Source organism: Scyliorhinus canicula, chromosome 13, assembly GCF_902713615.1.
Source record: "Scyliorhinus canicula chromosome 13, sScyCan1.1, whole genome shotgun sequence".
In the NCBI taxonomy this organism is placed as follows: Eukaryota; Metazoa; Chordata; class Chondrichthyes; order Carcharhiniformes; family Scyliorhinidae; genus Scyliorhinus; species Scyliorhinus canicula.
The window spans coordinates 60,725,219-60,747,193 of record NC_052158.1 but is presented as its reverse complement, the minus strand read 5'-3'; the positions used below and the strand labels follow the sequence as shown (position 1 = coordinate 60,747,193).

The 21,975-nt window shown below is 54.0% G+C and overlaps 1 protein-coding gene across 1 annotated transcript in view; it reads right to left on the bottom strand.

The window, feature by feature from the left end:
* Window positions 1-21,975, bottom strand: part of crocc2 (ciliary rootlet coiled-coil, rootletin family member 2) — a 328,062-nt gene that overhangs the window by 164,555 nt on the left and 141,532 nt on the right. Inside the window, exons 8-9 of the mRNA XM_038817133.1 lie at window positions 20,174-20,280; window positions 17,341-17,568 (exon numbers count right to left, since the gene is read on the bottom strand). Coding sequence (XP_038673061.1) covers window positions 17,341-17,568; window positions 20,174-20,280 — 335 coding nt within the window. The remainder of the gene's footprint in view (window positions 1-17,340; window positions 17,569-20,173; window positions 20,281-21,975) is intronic.

Below are 21,975 nucleotides of genomic sequence, written 5' to 3'. Positions count from 1 at the left end.
CACCTGAAAACCGGCGCCGGAGAATATGGCAGCCGGCGTCGGGGCGGGATTCACGCGCCCCCCCCCCCCCCCCCCGGGATTCTCTGACACGCCGGGGGGGGGGGTCGGAGAAACGCGCCCTATAACAGACATAAACATGACAAAAGTATCCTCATAAGGAGTAGCTGAGACCCAGGCGACGGGGAGGTCAGATGCCACGGAAGCCCTTCCACTGACCCAGAGACCCAGGACACTGAGACACAGAGGACAGACAACTAGGACACCGAAAGCCAGGACACGGACAGCCAGGTCCCAGATGCACACAACACCGAGCTCACTGACACACAGGACTGAAACCCAGGAAATGGACACACAGAGGACTGACACACAGAGGACGCCAACCCAGAAGACTGATAGACCGGACACGGAACGCAGACAGGGGCGAATCAGGGCCCATCGGGCCAGGGATCAACGCAGGACACCCCGAACTTTGGCTCAGACGACGACCTTGACTTCTTGGCACTGCTGTCACCCACACCCTCCACCATCGCAGTGACTCTCACCTCGGTTGGGCATTTTAGTGACGAGGCTTCTGGGACACTGACTGGTGCGCAGCACACAGCCGAACCGGTACAGCAGGTGGAGGTAGGAGCAGCCGAGGGGTCGGAAGGTCGGAGGGAAGGCCAGCCCCAGCAAAGCTGCCGCCCAGACTGTTCCCGGGTTCCTGGACTTATCAGATCCACCCATAGCTCCGATGCATTTGGACACCCAGGGACTAGACAATGGGATGACAGCCGACTTCCAGCAGCTGAAGACGCAGGTGTAGAAGTCCATCCGCGTCCGTGCGCAAGGAGGTCTGCCGGTCATGACTGCCACCCAGGCCGACACCGCACGAGTGGCGTCCGCGATGGTGGCAATGGGGGCAACAGTGTCGGCCATGGGTCAGATTATGCAAGGCATAGGGATTCATGTGCATGCGTCATCCGTGGCCCAGGACAGGGCTGCCCTCTCACAGGCAGCCATGTGCCAGAACCAGCTGGACATTGCCGCCGCGCTCTGCAGTCTGGCCCAGTCTCAGCAGGCCATTGCTGAGACCATCGGCAGCATTGCCCAGGTGATGGCTCAGTCTCAGCAGGCCATCACTGACAGCAGCGGCGGCATTGCCCAGGTAATGGCTCAGTCTCAGCAGGCCATCACTGAGAGCATCGGCGGCATTGCCCTGGTGATGGCCCAGTCACAGCAGGCCATCGCTGAGAGCATCAGCAACATTGCCCAGGTGATGGCCCAGTCTCAGCATGCCAACGCTGAGAACATCAGCAGCATTGCCCAGGTGATGGCCCAGTCTCAGCATGCCATCGCTGAGAGCATCAGCAGCATTGCCCAGGACATGGCCCAGTCTCAGCATGCCATCGCTGAGAGCATCAGCAGCACTGGCCAGGACATGGCTCAGTCTCAGCGGGTCATCACTGAGAGCATCAGCAGCACTGGCCAGGACATGGCTCAGTCTCAGCAGGCTATTGCTGACAGCATCGGCGGCATTGCCCAGGCCATGGCTCAGTCTCAGCAGGCTATTGCTGACAGCATCGGCGGCATTGTCCAGATGCTGGGTGGCATTGCACAAACCCAGAGGGAGGTGGCGCAGTCCCAGACGTGGTGGCCCACTCCCTGAGCTCCATCGCTGCTAACGTTCAGAGTCTGGTCGATACCACAGCGGGCCTCCAGGACTGGCAGCGCCAGGTGTCGGTGATGCCTCGGTTGGGGCCTGTGCCGGTGACTCCTGCAGGGGAGGTCCCAGAACACCGCAGCACTCCGGACTCCCCCCGTTCCGTCCCTGGTGGGCAGCGGGCAGAACAGGGTGGCATCTCGTCATTCAGGCCATCCGAGGAGCAGCCTGGCCCATCCAAGCTGGGCCGCCCCAGAAAACGAGTGCCGACGGGGAGCCAAGTATCAGGGCAGGAGCTCAGCAGTCTGCCTCCACTCCTACTGTACCACCTGGGGAGGCACAGAGATGTAATGGTAGGGCCCATAAGTCCAGGAAGTTAGACACCTTGTAAGGTGGTATGGGTGCAGGGCACAGTTTAGTTATAAGGGCTAGGGCACGTGATTATAACCTTTCTAATTAACCTTTCCAATGCAAGCTGCCTCTGTGCTATGTCCGATGCTTGCGGGGTCGGGTATGGGGCTTAGTGCCACTGTGGTCGAGGGGTGAGTCCCGGTGAGTGTAATGTGCCTCCCCCCACCCACCCCCCCCTCCCCCCCGGGACATCCACGCCACCCTGCCCCCAGCGAATCGACAGTGCCATGCGATGGAGTGTCCAGCACGCAGGCAGGGACCACCCAGGTGGAGGATGTAACTGTGGCCATGAGTCAGACATTGTCTGATGATTTTGAGCTCACAACCCATCGCAGAGAGGGTTGTCATCATGCCTCCCAAAAATACAAAAGGCCAACACACCAGGCCGTCTTATCGTTTCAGGCAATGGGACGCTGTGTGAGAACCTCTCTGGCTACATCGAGGGCATCTTGAAACCCATCATATAAGGTAAGCCCAGCTTCTGTCGTGACATGACGGACTTCCTACAGAAACTCAGCACCCATGGACCAATTGAACCTGGAACATTCCTAGTCACAATGGACGTCTCGGCATTCTACACCGGCATCGCCCATGACAGCATTGCTGCAACAGCCTCAGTACTCAACACCGACAACTACCAATCTCCAGACGCAATTCTGAAACTCATCCGCTTCATTCTGGATCACAACGTCTTCACCTTCGACAACAAGTTCTTCATCCAGACGCACGGAACAGCCATGGGGACCAAATCCGCACCTCAATATGCCAACATCTCCATGCACAAGTTTGAACAAGACCTCCTCACCACACAGAACTTTCAACCGACGTTATACACCAGATACATCGATGTTTCCTTTTGACCCATGGCGAAGAATCACTGAAACAACAACACGATCACATCAGTAAGTTCCATCCCACCATCAGACTCACCATGGACTACTCTCCAAAATCAGTTGCATTCTCGGACACACTCATCTCCATCAAGGACGTTCACCTTAGCACTTTGCTTTACCGCAAGCCCACGGATAACCTCACGATGCTCCACTTTTCCAGCTTCCACCCTAAACACATTAAAGAAGCCATCCCCTATGGACAAGCTCTCCGTATACACAGGATCTGCTCAGACGAGGAGGAGCGTAACAGACATCTACAGACACTGAAAGATGCCCTTGTATGAACGGGATATGGCGCTCGCCTCATCAATCAACAGTTCCAACGCACCACAGCAAAAACCCGCACCGACCTCCTCAGAAGACAAACACGGGACACAACCGACAGAGTACCCTTCGTCGTCCAGTACTTTCCCAGAGCGGAGAAACTACGACATCTTCTTTGCAGCCTTCAACACGTCATCGATGAAGATGAATATCTTGCCAGGGTCATCCCCACACCCTCACTACTTGCCTTCAAACAACCCCGCAACCTCAAACAAACCATTGTTTGCAGCAAACTACACAGCCTTCAGAACAGAGACCACAACACCACACAACCCTGCCATGGAAATCTCTGCAAGACGTGCCAGATCATCGACATGGATACCACCATTACACGCGAGAACACCACCCACCAGGTACGCAGTACATACTTGTGCGACTCGGCCAACGTTGTCTCCCTCATACGCTGCAGGAAAGGATGTCCCGAAGCGTGGAACGAAGCGAGACCACGCAGATGCTGCGACAACGAATGAATGGACATGGCGCGACAATCACCAGGCAGGAATGTTCCCTTCCAGTCGGGGAACACCAGCAGTCAAGGGCATTCAGCCTCTGATCTCCGGGTAAGCGTTCTCCAAGGCGGCCTTCAGGACGCGACAACGCAGAATCGCTGAGCAGAAACTTATAGCCAAGTTCCGCACACATGAGTGCGGCCTCAACCGGGACCTGGGATTCATGTCGCATTACATTCATCCTCCACCATCTGGCTTGGGCTTGCGAAATCCTACCAACTGTCCTGGCTCGAGACAATTCACACCTCTTTAACCTGGGGTTACCCCTATCTCTGCATCTGTAAAGATTCAATTTCCGGCCCACTTTCCGGGGGGGGGGTCCGGCACCTGTCCGCACGGTTGGCACCTAGGGTCGGTGCCCATCAACCTGACCACCGTAATGGCAGCCGTGGCTTTGGCACCGCCCTGCCATGATGGGCCGTTCCCGGCCGGCTGGTTCACGATTTTTAAAAGCAGGTGAGAACGGCGCCGGCGTGACCTGAGGTCATGTCGTCGGGACTTCAGGCCATCCGGGCCGCAGAATCGGCGGGGCCCGCTAAACGGACTCCCTCCGGCGGTACTCCGGGCCGCTTGGCGCCGATCACGACCACGCCGTTTTCGCTTGTTGGGAGAATTGCGAAACGGTGTTGGACCGGCGTCGCGCGAAATACCATCGGGAACGGAGATTCTCCGAACTGGCGCGGGCTGAGACAATCCCGCCCACAATTTGAGAGGGATGTAAAGCAGACTGGCCGCTTCACTTTTACCTTTTTAGCATGCAATTGCACAAAGTCAAACTCTTACCCCATTGAGTTCACTCCATTTTTACTGAGAAAAAGTTTCTGTTTCCTTGTAAGTTCTATTTGGTGCAGATGGCTCGTTTTCCCATTTTCTCTGCAGATGTGCTCATTTTGAACGATATGCTATTAATTACCATCGTTTCTGTGGTTGACTGATTCATAGGGGGTTAGATAAGATCACATCTTGGGATGCTTTAATGTCTTTCACCTGTGAATCAATGAAATGCCTGGGGTGGCACGGAGAATAAATTGACCGCAGCGTCCCTGGGTTTGATTACCAGCCTGCACTGAATTAACTAATCTCAGGTAATGAGCTAATGGGCTGGTAAGATTGGTCTCAGAATCCGGGGCTGGCAAGGAGTTGGAAGAAAATCAGCCAGATGCACTATCCAAAGACCCCCACTAGACAAAATACATGTGCGTATGTGCCAGATCAGTTTAGCCTGTCGGCCTTCACAAGAAGCGTACATCTTAACCTCTGTGCAATAGTGTAAAACAAGTAATCGCAAATCAGCAGCTCTTTTAAAGGCAAAACAGGCTGCTGACTCACTATCTCGTATTTTATACTAATGCTCAACAACAGGATCTACCCCAAGGAGTGGGGAATAAAAGAAAACATCCTCCTCTGCTGAACGCGCCAAAGCAGGGAGGCAGAAGGGTCAACTCATGGAATTATACAGCGCAGCCAATTTCCACTCAGTTCCATTCCTCTGCCCTTTCGACATTCCCTTTAAAACTTACTTCTCAAAAATATTATTTTCCCTTAAAAACCATTGTGGACAAAACTCAGGTCCACTGCAATTGTCCCTTAATTTAAAAATCCATCCTTGTGTTCAAACCCCTCCACGGCATCGCCCCTCACTATCCCTGTAACCTCCGACAGTCCTTGCAACCATTTGAGAAACCCACTTTCCTCCAACTCTAGCCCCCTTTGTCTCATCATTGGTAGCCAAAGATACAGCTGCCCAGACACTAAGCTCCTGAATTTCATCCTTAAACCACTTCTCGATTCTTTTCCTTTAAGACCCTTCTGAAAATTCACCTCTTTGATCCCCATTACCCTTCCTAGTGTTTCTTTCTTTTGCTCAGTGTCATTCTTTGACTGATCTGTGAAGCACTTCAAGATAATTTTCGACGATAAACTCTCTATAAATGAACATTTCTATTGGTGATGTCAACCAGAAACTTAACATTTAGTTCTACCTATACACTGATGACGCTCCACTCTATTTCACCCCCAACTCTCTGGATCCCTTCACAGGCTCAGATTTGCCATATGCTTGTCTGACACCGAATAGCAGATGAGCAAAAATTTCCTCCAACTAAATATTTGTAAGACTGATGCCATTGGCTTTGCTCCCCACCACAAACAAGGGCTGGGGTTTAATGGCCCTACCAGAGTGTGTCTCCCCCCACCCCCGGCAGGATATGGTAGTCCATTTGAATTGCTGTTTACTTTGGCTGGACCGTAATATCCGTAATATACTGGGCATGAGGGGCGGTAAAACCCTGGCCTTGGTTCCCCTCAAAGTTTTCCCAGCTTGGCAATCTTGCTGTTGTGTTTTCCGAAAGTTGCTTTTCCAACCACATCTCTGCACCTTCACCAAGATGGTCTACTTTCACCTCCAACATGGACCATGTCTGACCCTGCCTCAGTTCGTCTGCTGCTGAAAGTCTCATCCATATCTTTATTCAACCTATTCTAATGCTCTTCTGCCAGGCTTTCCATCTTCCACCCCACATAAACTTCTGCTCATCCAAATATCTGCTGCCCATATCTTAACTGGTCTAAATCTCATTTCCCCATCAGTCAGGGATGAGAGAGATCTGGAACCCCTGTTTGTATCCCTGGCTGTCCGCAGCAATGACAGGAAAGGAAGATGTGCCTGCCTCTTAACTCCGGAGTGTGTGCTAAATTTGAACCCCCAGCAGGAAAGCTCTTCACGGGTCTATAATAATCCTTTATTATATTATAATAATCATAATAATTTTTATTAGTATCAACAAGTAGGCTTACATTAACATTGCAATGAAGTTACTGTGAAAATCCCCTAGTCGCCACACTCTGGTGCCTGTTCGGGTACATTGAGGGAGATTTCAGAATGCCCAATTCACCTAACTAGCACGTGTTTCGGGACTTGTGGGAGGAAACCGGAGCACCCGGGGGAAACCCACACAGCCACGAGGAGAACGTGCAGACTCCACACAGACAGTGACCCAAGCCAGGAATCGAACCCGGGTCCCTGGCGCTGTGAAGCAACAATGCTAACCATTGTGCTACCGTGGATTATTTATTCCAGCGCTCACCCTGAAGGTCTAACACTACATCACTCACTCAGTCTCACACATACAAGCGTACGCACACACATACACAGCCACACACACACACTTGAGAAAATACAGTTAAAGGGGACGGTGCACTTTTAAAACTTACACACAAAGGAATAGTTCATAAGACACATGTGTCGGGTAAGGTAGAAGTAAGGCATAGCTTAAGTTCGTTTACTTTTGTGTTTCTGTATTTGAAAGGGTTAATTCAGTTTGATTTAGATGCATGCATGGTAATAAGGATTTATGACATGGAAGTAAACCAGGTTTACAGGAAAACTAGGTTGTTGCTTAGCAACCAGGGGCCACCCTAGGACAAATACATTTTGAGTTAGCTGTACGTTAGAGCCAGAAGGAGCTTGAGAGGACAAGGGAGATGCAGACAGCAGACTGCCCAAAATAATATAGAAACATAGAAAATAGGAGCAGGAGGGTTAGGGTTAGGGTTAGGGTTAACCCTTCAAGTCTGTTCCACCATTCATGGCTAATTATCCAACTCAGTAGCCTGATCCCTCCTTCCCCCCATATCCCTTGATCCCCTTTGCCCCAAGTGCTATATCTAACTGCTTTTTGAACCCATACGATGCTTTGGCCTCACTGCTTTCTGTGATAACAAAATCCACAGGCTGACCACTCCTTCTCTTGAGTGAAGGAATTTCCCCTCATCTCAGTCCTAAATGGTCTGCCCAGCATCCTCAGTCTGTGACCCTTGGTTCTGGACATCTCCATCATCGGGAACATCCTTCATGCATCTATCCTGTTTAGTCCTATTAGAATTTTATAGGTTTCTATGAAATCCTCCCCCTCATTCTTCAAAATTACAGCGAATACAATCCTAACTGACTCAATCACTCTTCATACACGAGTGCTGTCACCCCACAAATTAGTCTGGTAAACCTTTGCTCCACTCCTTCTGTAGCAATAACATCCTTTCTCAGAGAAGGAGACCAAAACTGCACACAATATTCCAGATATGGCCTCACCAAGGCCCTGTATAATTGCAGCAAGACATCCCTGTTCCTGTACTCGCATCTTCTCAGCATGAAGACCAACATAGCATTTGCCTTCTTTACCGCCTGCTGCACCTGCATGTTTACCTTCAGCAACTGGTGTACTAGAACACCAAGGTCCTGTCGCACATTCCCCTGTCGTAATTTATGGCAATTCAGAAAATAATCTGCCTTCCCGTTTTTGCTTCCAAAATAGATAACCTCACATTTATCCAAATCTGTCATTAATTTACCCACTCACGCAACGTGTCAAAATCATAGAATTTACAGTGCAGATGGAAGCCATTCGGCCCATCGAGTCTGCACCGGCTCTTGGAAAGAGCACCCTACCAAAGCTCACACCCCACCCTATCCCCATAACCCAGTAACCCCACCCAACACTTAGGGCAATTTTGGACACTAAGGGCAATTTAGCATGGCCAATCCACCTAACCTGCACATCTTTGGACTGTGGGAGGAAAATCACACACACACGGGGAGAACGTGCAGAGTCCGCACAGACAGAGTCCCAAGCCAGGAATCGAACCTAGGACCCTGGAGCTGTGAGGCAATGGTGCCACTATGCTACTGTGCTGCCCAAAATCATATGGAAGGATCTCTGCAACCTCCTTACAACTCACCGTCCCATCCAGCTTTGTGTCATCTGCAAATTTAAAGATATTACATTTAGTTCCCTCATTTAAATCATCAATATATATTGTGACTAGTTGGGGTCCCAACACTGATCTCTGCAATACCCAGTAGTCACTGCCTGTGATTTGAAAAAAGATTTGTTTATTCCTACTCTTTGTTTCCTGTCTGTCAACCAGTTTTCTATGTATCTCAATAAACTACCCCTAATCCCACGCACATTAATTTTACACACTAATCTCGGGCGAAATTCTCCGATCCCCAGCAGGATCGGAGAATCGCCTGGGGCCGCCGAAAATCCCGCCCCCGCCGTGGCAGAGATTCTCCGCCACCCGGGAATTGGCGGGGGCAGGAATCACGCCACTCCGATCGGCGAGGCCCCTGTGGCGATTCTCCGGCCCGGATGGGCCGAAGTCCCGCCGCTAGGAGGCCTCTCCCGCCGCCGAGGTTTGAACCACCTCTGGTGGCAGCGGGATCATCGCCGGGACCGGGCCCCCGGGGTCCTGGGGCAATCGGACCCCGGGGGGGTGCCCCCACGGTGGCCAGGCCCGCGATCGGGGCCCCCCGCTCAGACTCCGGGCTAATGCCCTGGGTGCACTCTTTCTCCTCTGCCGCCGCCACGGCCTCCGCCATGGCAGAAGCAGAAGAGAAACCCACATCGCGCATGCGCCGGTGGTGACATCAGCAACAGCTGGCCGGCGAAAACCTTTCGGCCAGCCCCGCTGCCGGGCGGCGGGCCTGAAAGGCCGCTGGCGCCGGTCTTTTGCGCCAGTCTTCTGGTGCCAACCGCTCCGGCGCAGGGCTAGCCCCCAAAGGTGCGGACAATTCCCCACCTTTGGGGATGCCCGACCCCGGAGTGGTTGGCGCCACTCCCCTATGCCGGGACCCCCCGTCACGCCGGGTAAGGGAGAATCCCGCCCCAGATGTTGGACTTTGTCGAAAGCTTTCTGAAAGACCAAATAAACCACATCCACTGGCTCCCCTTCATCAACAGTATTAGTTACACCATCGAAAAATCCCAGTAAATTTGTCAAACATGACTTCCCTTTCCTAAATTTATGCTGACTCTGTCCAATCCTGCCACTGTTTTCCAAGTGCACTGCCATAAAATCTTGATAACGGATTATAGAATTTTCCTCACCACCGACGTCAGTCTTACTGGTCTATAATTCCGTTTTCTCATTACCTCCCTTTTTAAATAGTCGGATTGCAATAGCTCCCCTCCAATCTGTAGGAATTGTTCCAGAGCCTATAGAATCTTGGAAGGTGACCGCCAATACATCCATTATTTCTAGAGTCACTTCCTTGAATACTCGAATACATATTTATGATTACCTTGTTTCTCTACAGATCTCTTTGCTAACTTTCAGGCTCGGAGACACTGAGACTAGGAATCCATAGTTTTTGAGTTTTGCCTAAGTCCATAAACAATAGTAGGTGTGAATTCCACAAGTAATTTTAGAAGCATAGAAACATAGAGCGGGATTCTCCGACCCCCCGCCAGTTCAGAGAATCGCCGGGGACCGGCATGAATCCCGCCCCCGCCGTCCTCTGAATTCTCCGACCCCACGAAAGTCGGCGAGGCGTGAATCATGCCGCCAGCCTCGGAGAATGGCGGGGACCGGCGCGACCCTATGGACCTCGGGGCTGCCCGAATTCTCCTGGCCGGATGGGCCGAAGTCCCGCCAACATGACCACGGGTCACGCTGGTCTAAATTGAACCACCTTATATAACGGCATCAACCAATGCTGATGGTTGACGCCGGACAGCGGGGAGGTAGGTCACGGCATGGGGTGGCTGCAGAAGTGACGGCGTGGCCGCAGTCTGTGGGGGGGGGGGGGGGGGGGGGGGGGGGGGGGGGGGAGGGGGGGGTATGGGGATCTGTGCCGGGGAGAGGGTGAGTGCCGGGGTGGGGGAGAGTGCTGCAGAGGGAGGGGCGAGTGCTGGGGAGAGGGCGCGAACTGGTGAGGGGGCGTGTGCCGGGGAGAGGGCGAGTGCTGGGGAAGGGGCGTGTGCCGGGGAGAGGGCGAGTGCTAGGGAGAGGGCGAGTGCCGGGGAGAGGGCGAGTGCTGGGGAGGGGGGGGCGGGCGAGTGCTAGGGAGGGGGGAGAGGGTGAGTGCTGGGGAGGGGGTAGAGGGCGAGTGCTGGGGTGAGGGGGGCGAGTGCCGGGGATGGGGCAAGTGCCGGGGTGAGGGGGGCGAGTGCCTGGGAGAGGGCGAGTGCCGGGGAGGGGGCGAGTGCTGGGGTGAGGGGACAAGTGCCAGGGTGAGGGGACGAGTGCCGGGGTGAGGGGGCGAGTGCCGGGGAGGGGGCGAGTGCTGGGGTGAGGGGGCAAGCAGGGTAGCATGGTGGTTAGCATAAATGCTTCACAGCTCCAGGGTCCCAGGTTCGATTCCCGGCTGGGTCACTGTCTGTGTGGAGTCTGCACGTCCTCCCCCTGTGTGCGTGGGTTTCCTCCGGGTGCTCCGGTTTCCTCCCACAGTCCAAAGATGTGCGGGTTAGGTGGATTGGCCATGCTAAATTGCCCGGTGTCCTACAAAAAGTAAGGTTAAGGGGGGGTTGTTGGGTTACGGGTATAGGGTGGATACGTGGGTTTGAGTAGGGTGATCATGGCTCGGCACAACATTGAGGGCTGAAGGGCCTGTTCTGTGCTGTACTGTTCTAAGTGCCGGGGTGAGGGGACGAGTGCCGGGGTGAGGGGACAAGTGCCGGGGTGAGGGGGGCGAGTGCCGGGGAGAGGGCGAGTGCCGGGGAGGGGGCGAGTGCTGGGGTGAGGGGGCAAGTGCCGGGGAGGGGGCGAGTGCTGGGGTGAGGGGGCAAGTGCCAGGGTGAGGGGACGAGTGCCGGGGTGAGGGGACGAGTGCCGGGGTGAGGGGGCGAGTGCCGGAGTGAGGGGGCGTGTGCCGGGGAAAGGGCGAGTGCCGGGGAGGGGGGAAGAGTGTGTGCTGGGGAGGGGGGACAGGGCGAGTGCCGGGGAGGGGGGAGAGGGTAAGTGCTGGGGAGGGGGAAGAGGGCGAATGCCGGGGAGGGGGGAGAGGGCGAGTGCCGGGGAGGGGGGAGAGGGCGAGTGCCGGGGAGGGGGGGAGAAGGCGATTGCCGGGGAGAGGGCGAGTGCTGGGGAGGGGGGAGATGGTGAGTGCCGGGGAAGGTATGACATGTTATTGTTTCCGCCCCACAACCCCACCCCCCGCAGGCCGTTATGTTTGCTGATCAGCCAGCGATGTTGGCCGCCATGGCGGCGGCCGCACTTCTACATGTTGCCCTGGGGAAGGAGGAGGAGGAGGAGTGTGCCAGAGAGGCGGCGCAGGGTGCCGCAGAGGAGCATGCCGCAGACAGGCAGGCGGCAGCCGCCCAGACTGAAGGGCTGCCCACCCGACAGGACGAGGAGGAGGAGGTGGTGCCGCCACGGCGATGGAGATGCCCGAGGAGGCCCCGTGTGTACCGGCCCCACTCACGGACCGGAAATGCAGGAGGCGACTCTGGATGAGCCGGGAAACTGTGGCACACATCTGCCACCTGATGGCACACCTGGCACCACGTGGCATTGGGGGAGGACACCCTCTCCCCATGTCCGTCAAGGTTACGGTGGCCCTGAACGTTTATGCCACGAGGTCATTCCAGGTGCCGAGTGGGGACCGGCATCTCACAGAAATCGGTGCACTGGTACATCCGTGCAGTGACAGACACCCTATATGCCATTTTGGACCGCTGCATCCAGTTCCCTATGGACCAGGCCAGCCAGGATGCCCGGGCAGCGGGGTGCAGGTCGCTGGGCGGCCACCTGCAGATAACAGAGCCCTGTTCACCAATAGGAGGGGGACATAATCCATGAACATTCAAGTGCTCTGTGACCACCGCATGATGATCCTGCATGTCTGTGCCCGGGATGTGTACATGACTAATACGTGTTGGTGCAGTCTTACATCCCCGGCATGTTCGAGGGACGCCAACCCACGGATGAGGGGCTGGTTGCTGGGCGACAGGGGTTACCCGTTGCGGTCGTGGCTGATGACGCCTATACGGAGGCCACAGACTGACGCAGAGAACAGCTACAACGATGCCCATGCAACGACCAGGCGTGTGATAGAGAGGTGCTTTGGCGTGCTCAAAATGTGTTTCAGGTGCCTGGACCACTCTGGAGGGGCCTTCCAGTACCCGCTAGATAGGGTCGTCCGCATCATTGTGGTGTGCTGCGTCCTGCACAACATAGCCCAGCAGAGGGGCGATGTGCCGCAGGCAGAGGAGGGGGGAGTGGAGGAGCAGCAGGATGAGGCGCAGACCTCCCCAGATGAGGAGGATTGGGGCCAATGGTCAGGACAGACGGGCTGGACATGGGCGGGAGGCTGCCCACCGTTACCGGCTGGGCCAGCGGGCACGAGATAGGCTGATAGCCACCCGGTTCACTGACTAGGGGGCGTGATAATCGCCGAGTATGGGCACAGACCGCACACCACGTCAGCAGCCAACCACGCTCCACCTCCCCCACCCACCCATCACCAACACCCACCCCACACGCATGCACACCACCCCTCCATTGCAGATCCACCTGCGGCACAACGGGCCGGGCTCACACGGCCCGGTGGAAGCGTGTCTATTGCAGGCCATGGAGGATGATGACGACCCGCTCTGCGATGAGCTCCTGGCTCTACATCGTTGGACAATGTCTAACCCATCGCCACGAAACCACTCTCCACCTGGACCATCCCTGCATGCGGCCGTGACACTGCAGTGCACGGTCCCGTCCTCTGCCCGGAGAGATGGCGAGGGAGTCCGAGGTGCCGCGGTGTTCTGGGACCTCCCCTACAGCCCGAGACCCGAGACAGGCCCAAGAACTTCCTCCTCCCTCGAGGTGCCAGATGGCCCCCGGGTCTCTACATGTGTCGAGGGTCCGAACGGACCGGCCATCCAACAACCCCCCGACACCCGACGCTGCCAGTCCTGGTGGCCCGCCCTGGTATCGACAAGGGTCTGCAGGTTTGCAGCCATGGAGCTCAGGGAGTTGGCCATCCCTGTCTGTGTGTGGGCAACGCCGGCCAGCACATGGGCAATGGCGCCGATGTCCTCAGCAATGGCCTGCTGAGACTGGGCCACTGCCTGCAGAGACTGGGCCACTGACTGCAGAGACTGGGCCACTGACTGCAGAGACTGGGCCACTGACTGCAGAGACTGGGCCACTGACTGCAGAGACTGGGCCATGGCCTGCTGAGACTGGGCCACTGCCTGCAGAGACTGGGCCATTGCCTGCTGAGACTGGGCCACGGCGTTGAGCGCCTCTGCCATCTGCCGCTGGCTCTGGCTCATGGTTTCCTGTGAGAGGACAGCCATGTCCTGGGCCACAGACGCCCCCTGCACGGAAAGCCTGAGGCCTTGCATACTGCTCCCCACGTGTGACACTATCGCACCCATTGCCTCTACTGTGGACGCCACCCTTGCGGTTTCGGCCTGGGTGGCACACATGACCGGCACCAGTCCCAGTTTCTGAATGCGGGTGGACTCCTCCACCTGCGTCTGCAGCCGTTGCAAGCCGGCCATCATCCTCTTCCTTCGTCCCAGGTTTGGTGGCTGCATCGGGTCTATGGGTGGGTGTGGTAACTCCAGGAAACTGGGACCCTTCTGGGCAGCAGATGTTTGCTTGCGCCAGGATGCCCCCCCGACCGCCCGGCCCCTCGGCTGCTCCTACCTCCACCTGCTGTACCGGTACGGCTGTGTTGTGCGCATCAGTGAGTGTCGCAGAAGCCTCATCACTAAAGTGCCCAAATGAGGCGAGAGTGTCTGCGATGGTGGAGGGTGTAGGAGATGGCAGTGCCGTTGTGTCGTGAGCATCGTCCAACCCAGAATCCATGGTCCCCTGGGGTGACGGTTCGTGTCCACTCGTCCGCTGTTTGTCACTATCCTGTCTTTCAGTGTCATGTGTGTCGGTGTCCCGGGTCGGGGTGTCCCGGGTCGGGGTGTCCCGGGTCGGGGTGTCCCGGGTCGGGGTGTCCCGGGTCGGGATGTCCCGGGTCGGGGTGTCCCGGGTAGGGCTGTCCCGGGTCGGGGTGTCCCGGGTCGGGGTGTCCCGGGTCGGGGTGTCCCGGGTCGGGGTGTCCCGGGTCGGGATGTCCCGGGTCGGGTGTCCCGGGTCGGGGTGTCCCGGGTCGGGGTGTCCCGGGTCGGGGTGTCCCGGGTTGGGGTGTCCCGGGTCGGGGTGTCCCGGGTAGTGGTGTCCCGGGTAGTGGTGTCCTTTGTAGGGCTTTCCTGGCTAGTGGTATCCTGGGTAGGGCTTTCCTGGGTAGGGGTGTCCTGGGTAGAGCTGTCCTGGGTATGGGTGTCCTGGCTCAGCTGCGACGGGGGCCTGTGGCTGCCCCCCTCGTCGCTGGGTGTCACACGCCTGTGTCGCCGCACCCGAACGAGACGGGGGCGTCATCTCCGTGTTGCTCCGGGCCTGTCCCTGTCTCATGGCCGCCCTGGGGTGAGTGGTCTCTCATCAGCTGTGCCCCCTCCGGTTCTCTCACGCTCCCTGTTGTTTGAGCGCTTCTCCTGTGGGGCAGTGGGCGGATGGGTGGCAGGGATAAAGGGCAACAGAGTTAGGCAGCGATATACATGCAGGCCAGCGGTTGTCGTATATTGGCATAGGTACGCAGCACATTAGGGTTAGGGTTAGGGTTGGTTGCACCTGGGGGTGTGCCGCACATCGGGGGGGTGGGGGGTACTCACCCTGGCTGCCCTGACGAGGTCATTCACCTTCTTGTAGCCTTGTGCGCCAGTCCTTGGTGTTACAGCCACAGCGCTGATGGCCTCAGCCACCTCCCTCCACAGGCGCCGGCAGAGGCGTGGGGCAACCCTGCGGCCGTGTCCGGGGTACAGGGCCTCCCTCCTCTGCTCTACTGCGTCCAGGAGCAGCTCGATGTCGCGCTCATGGAACCTCGGAGCTGCGCAGCAGGCGGCCATTTTGTCAGGTCTAGGGAGCGGGGGGGGCGTCTTTTGTGCTGTGATGCCGCCTGGCATCAATGACGCCGCGCATCCGCGGTGGGTGACGCCGTCGCAAATGGCGTCACGCCGCTACTAGCCCATTCCGGGGTGGAGACTTTGCGCTGTTTGGGGAGACCCGACGCCGGAGTGATACGTGCCGTTTGTGGTGCCGGGTTCCAGCCATCGCGCCGATTATCGGAGAATCCCGCCCATAGAATCACTGCAATGCAGAAGGAGGCAATTCAGCCCATCGAGTCTGCACCGACCCTCTGAAAAAGCACCCTACTGAGGTCCACGTTCATACCCTATCCCCGTAACCCAATCACCCCATCCAAATGGTTTCGCTCAATTGGCTAGACAGCTGTTTTGTGATGCAGAGCAAGGCCAGCAGCACGGGTTCAATTCCCGTACCGGCTGAGGTTATTTATGAAGGCCCCGCCTTCTCAAGCTTGCCCTTGCCTGAGGTGTGGTGACCCTCAGGTTAAATCACCACCAGTCAGCTCGCCTCCTCAAAGGGGAAAGCAGCCTCTGGTCACCTGGAACTATGGTGACTTAATCTTTACCTTACCAAGTTCCCTGCACTTCTCAAATTCTGGCCTCTTGTGGATCCAAGCCTTCAGTCCCTTCAGCATTGGCCAGTCGGGCCTTCACTACCTGGGCCATGAGCTCAGGAGCTTGCTCCCTAACCCTCTCTATCTCTCGACTTCTCTCTCTGCTTTTACTAAGTTTATACAAACCTTTGATTCTGTAATGGAGTATCAAAAATGTTTGATTTATATTGCTCTTGTTACATAACTTTTATCAACTGTAAGTTGTTTTTGTTGTCATCACGACCAGGAATCCAAACTGGTCATGAGTCATGTTAATTGGTACCCACTTCTGGATATGATGCCATCTCTACTCCATGTAAGAACTGTGTAATCACCACTGTTGTATATATTAGGAGATGTGTGGTAAGGCCCTGTACTACAGGTACGGAGGTAGTCCCTGCCTGCTGGCTTCATCCTGTAGGTGGAGTATAAATATGTGTGCTCCCCATACAGCAGCCATTTCGCCAGCTGCTGTAGGAGGCCACACATCTTAATGTAATAAAGCCTCAGTTGTATTCAACTCTCGTCTTTGTGCAATTGATCGTGCATCAAGAACTTGTCCAGTTCTCTCTTGAAGGCACTCAGTGAATCAGCCGGTACATCAGAGCCCTGTCCACCAGACCTAGGTTCCACCAGGGCATAGAATAATGTGACATAAGGCACCCCACCCCTCCTCTCTCTTAAGTATAATCAAGGGGCCTCACGGTAGCATGGTGGTTAGCATCAATGCTTCACAGCTCCAGGGTCCCAGGTTCGATTCCTGGCTGGGTCACTGTCTGTGTGGAGTCTGCACGTCCTCCCCGTGTGTGCGTGGGTTTCCTCCGGGTGCTCCGGTTTCCTCCCACAGTCCAAAGATGTGCGGGTTAGGTGGATTGCCCATGCTAAATTGCCCGTAGTGTAAGGTTAATGGGGGGATTGTTGGGTTACGGGTATACGGGTTACGTGGGTTTAAGTAGGGTGATCATTGTTCGGCACAACATCGAGGGCCAAAGGGCCTGTTCTGTGCTGTACTGTTCTATGTTCTATGTTCTATAAAATTCCAATAGCACAAAACAGCCAGGGTCTACAAATTACTAATCAGCTAGTAGTCTGGGCACTTAATTAATAATTTTGACCAGCTGATAATAATGGAGCAGGTTGGTTGACATGAAACCTGGGGAGGGCATGGTGGTGCTCAGTGGAAACTCTCCAAAGGCTTGAATTAAGATACACTGTACAGAAAACACCTCCAAAGCCCTTACTTTCATTCCCACCAAGTGTTCTTTCACCTACCTTGCATGGAGCTCAGCCTTGTCCGCGTCACACTTGCTCTGCAGTTGAATCATCTCTTTGACCTTGTCACGGAGCTGCTGTTCAAGTCTGCCACTTTGCACAGTGTGTTTCTCCAACATAGAAGTAGCACTCGCCTGAGACAGGCGTAAGTTGGAGTCCAGGTTCAAGCAGGCAGTCTGCAGGTGGCGGGACGTCCGAGCAACATCAGATTTCACCTCTAGGAGGCTCCTGAAGAGTTGGGGGGGGGGGGGGGGGGGGGGGGGCAGTGTGGTGGAGGGAATTTGGGGAACAAACAAACAGACCCCTGGTCATCCCATGCCCATTACAGTACAAAGGCAATCAGTTTTAGTGTATCTCAAAATCAAGGAATGAAACTAGAAATCATTTATCTTGCTCTTTCTCTCTCTCCCACATGCCTCACGAAATTTCACCATTGAAGAGCAGAGAAATACAGAATGATTGAGGGGATGGACTATAAGATGTCATCATGTGACTTTTGCAGGTCTAACTGGAAGAGAAAAGGTTCAGAGGTCATATTACTGCTGTTGTTAGGATATCAAAGGGTAAAAAGAGACATGTTCTTGAAGCTTTTCATCTTGGACTCGTCAGGACAAATACAAGAATGCCAAATCACAAAGGTAGCAATAGTTCTGTACTGCATGAGAAATGGTGTTGATTGTTTGGCAAGTCAACTCTGATTGGTTGAGGTAATGCCAGTGAGAATGCACCAGATAACTACCTACACTTCTGTTTAATTTTGAAAAAAATGCACAATGCTTCAACATGTTACTTTTGCCTGCAGAGGCTAGGCACATGAATATATGTAGCTTCTAGCAAGTGTAGGTGAGTGACATTGTGAGCCCCAATTGATAATCTTTAATTGGTTGCTCGTTTAATTCTTAGCACACTCGGGATTCTTCAGCAAGTGCTGTCCAATCACAGAATCACACCAAATGTTAAACATTATGTTCTGAGTTTTGCAAGCACAGCCTGATTGAATATGGCCGCTACTCTACCTACTGTGAACAGCCGGAGGATGTACTGTTTGATACCATCCACCGCTGGTCATTGGGACGAATATCCTATGTACCTGACATCGCACTGGCACTGAATTTTATTCCCACATTACTCAGTTGTGTGTGAGGTGGTATGTCTTTTTGGCTTGACAGTCAACCAGTTGTTAGTGTCGAATGCCACTCGTGTTGCTACTATATAGTAGCAACATGAAACAGCTCGCTTCACCTATTGCTCAAATTTTTAGGATACCTTACCCTTCTGCGTAATTTGACGTAGACTGGGTACTTATCAGGACAGAAACTTGAGCTCACTCATGTGAATGCATGATACGCAGTGAGCAATGATCTGATTGAGGTAGCTATTATCCCACAGGATTGCTTTGATCCACCCAATTTTAGTGTCAAGATTGCACGGTGAGCAAGTGACCTGTGACTTATTTATGAAATTGCCAATAGGGCAATTTTCTAGTACGTGGAGTTGTAGGAATCCTAAATATATATTGATCAGTGAAGGTAGGCTTGTGGTAGTCAGTATACATAGAATCCCTACGGTGCAGAAGGAAGTCATTCAGCTCATTGAGTCTGCGCCAGCCCTCTGAAAGGGCAACCTACCTAGGCCCTCTCCCCCGCCCTATTCTCACCTAAACTACACATCTTTGGACACTAAGGGGGCAATTTGTTAGCATGGCCAATCCACCTAACCTGCACATCTTTGGACAGTGGGAGGAAACGGAGCACCTGGAAGAAACCCACGCAGACATGTGCAAACTCCACACAGACAGTCACCCAAGGCCGGTATTAAACTTGGGTCGCTGGTGCGGTGAGGCAGCAGTGCTAGCCACTAGGCCACCATGCTGCCCATAGAGAACCCATTAGCGAATTTCACAAGTAGCATGTCGAGGATAGGCACTGCTGCTCCAATTCATAGGTGAATTTGAGCGCAGGATGTGTGTAAGAAAATTCTTACATGTAGCTGCAGATTCAAATATAGTAAACATATCATCTACATATCAGGAATATGCAAGAGGTAGGAGGTTAGGTGTCATTCTATTGAAAATGCACCTCTTGTGGAAACGGACAAAAATATGAATGCGAGCTGGGCCGAGAGGTGATCCCAGGGCATCGCCATCTATTTGGGCATGAATGGTGTAGTCAAAATTGATCTGAACTGCACGTTTTGCTGAGTTCATAAGTTCAATGACTGCAGAGTCAAAATTTGGCAGCGCATGTAGAGTGCCATGGTATAGTGACACAGTGCAAACTTCAATGGCTTCCAAGAGACGGCACCTCAGGGCAGCACGGTGGCCTAGTGGTTAGCACAGCTGCCTCGTGGCGCTGAGGTCCCAGGTTCGATCCCGGCTCTGGGTCACTGTCCGTGTGGAGTTTGCACATTCTCCCCGTGTCTGCGTGGGTTTCGCCCCCACAACCCAAAAAAATGTGCAGAGTAGGTGGATTGGCCACGCTAAATTGCGCCTTAATTGGAAAAAATAATTGGGTAATCTAAATTTTTTAAAAAGGGGACGACACCTCTGGCAGTGAGGTGCTCCCTCAGTATTGCACTGGAATGTTAGTCTTGATTTTCTTGCTCAAGTAGAACTTGAATCTGGAACCTTCTGATGCAGAAGCAAGAGCACTGCCAACTGAACCGCACCAGAAGGCAAACTGAATGGGTCTTGTTTTTTTTTAAAATCCTGTAAAAAAAAAGGTGCCAAGTGCTATGCTGAGTTAATTGAAGCTAGTCAGGAGTAACCATGATTGTACTCAATCCTTGTTGTGTGACCATGATCCAGTTCCACCCATCATCTAGCAGGACTTACCGCTCTGTCCCACTCCTCAAATCAGTGAGGTCACAGCGGACCGTGGCTACCTGCTGCCATAGTGCCAGCAGCCTGCCATGCTCACCACAAGGGCGCATGCCATAGGTCTGAAAAGGCAAGAGACAAAATAGAAAGTTTTTTCTGATACCTTTCAACTCAAAGAATAATGAACATCGAGTATATTTGTTAACATTGAGTAAAACTATTTTTTTTACAGTTACACCATGAAAGTTTTTCCTGAAAAATAGCTGTTTTTACCTTCAAAGAGTTCCTTAGAGGAAATGGCGTGGCGTTTTTTAGTTCAATCAGGGAGTCTGTGTTTGTGTGGCAATATATACTTTCACATGCATGTTGTAAGTCTGAGGCTGTGGATACTGATGGTGGAGGCTCCAACATTCTTTCCATAACATGGCTGACCAGGGAACTCTCCCGTTCTTACCGTCTGTCTTTGGTATATTTGTGGGCTGTATGAATGCGGCCTTGGCCATCAGGTCCTAGGGTGAGACTCAAACCTGGAAATTCTTGCTCTGAGGCAGGGATGCTACCCACTGCGCCGCAAGACAACCTAGAACAACATGTAGGCATAGGCAACTTGGATAACGTACCCTACCCCTCATCTGGAGGCATGACATGATCAGGTGAAAGAGGTGGTTATATATAGTGGGGGGGGATATGGATGGGATCTTGCTGCTGATTGGTCAGGCAGTTGTGTTTATTATAGGTCAGTACATGTTAATATTCTTGCTTCTTAATGACCCCCTCCGGGGAGAGAACACAAGAGGTGATCGTCTCCCTGGACGCAGAAAAGGCCTTCGACAGAGTCGAGTGGAAATACCTCATAGAGGTACTGGAGCGGTTCGGGCTTGGAACAGGGTTCACCGCTTGGGTAAAGCTCCTGTACAACGCTCCCATGGCGAGTGTACAGACCAACAATACCAACTCCCAATACTTCCAGCTGCACAGGGGCACCAGACAAGGATGCCCACTGTCCCCGCTGCTGTTCGCACTAGCAATTGAACCGCTAGCAATCGCGCTCAGGGCAGCAAAAAATTGGAGGGGGATCCGAAGGGGAGGTAGAGAGCACAGAGTCTCACTCTATGCGGATGATCTGCTCCTCTATATCTCGGACCCACAAAGCAGCATGGACGGAATCATCGCGCTCCTGAAAGAGTTTGGAGCCTTCTCGGGCTACAAACTCAACATGAGCAAAAGTGAGATCTTCCCAGTACACCCGCAAGGGGGGGGGGGGCAGCACTAAAGGGGCTGCCGTTCAATCAAGCCCGACATAAATTCCGCTACCTGGGGATCCAAATAGCCCATGACTGGAAAGGGATCCACAAATGGAACCTCACCAGCCTGACGGAGGAAGTTAAAAAGGACCTGCAAAGATGGAACACACTCCCGCTCTCCCTCGCGGGGAGAGTTCAGACGATCAAAATGAACGTACTGCCCAGGTTCCTCTTCCTGTTTAGATCCATTCCGATCTACATCCCCAAGGCCTTTTTCAAAGCGCTGGACAAACTCATCATGGCGTTCGTATGGGGGGGTAAAAATGCTAGGATCCCAAAGAAGGTCTTACAAAAAACAAAAACCAGGGGAGGGCTAGCCCTCCCGAATCTACAATTCTACCACTGGGCAGCAACAGCCGAGCGAGTAAGGGGATGGATCCAGGAGCCAGAGGCTGAGTGGGTGCGTGCGGAGGAGGCCTCCTGCATGGGAACCTCCCTCCGGGCCCTCGCCACGGCAGCACTCCCATCCCCACCCAAAAAACACTCCAGCAGCCCAGTGGTGACAGCCACCCT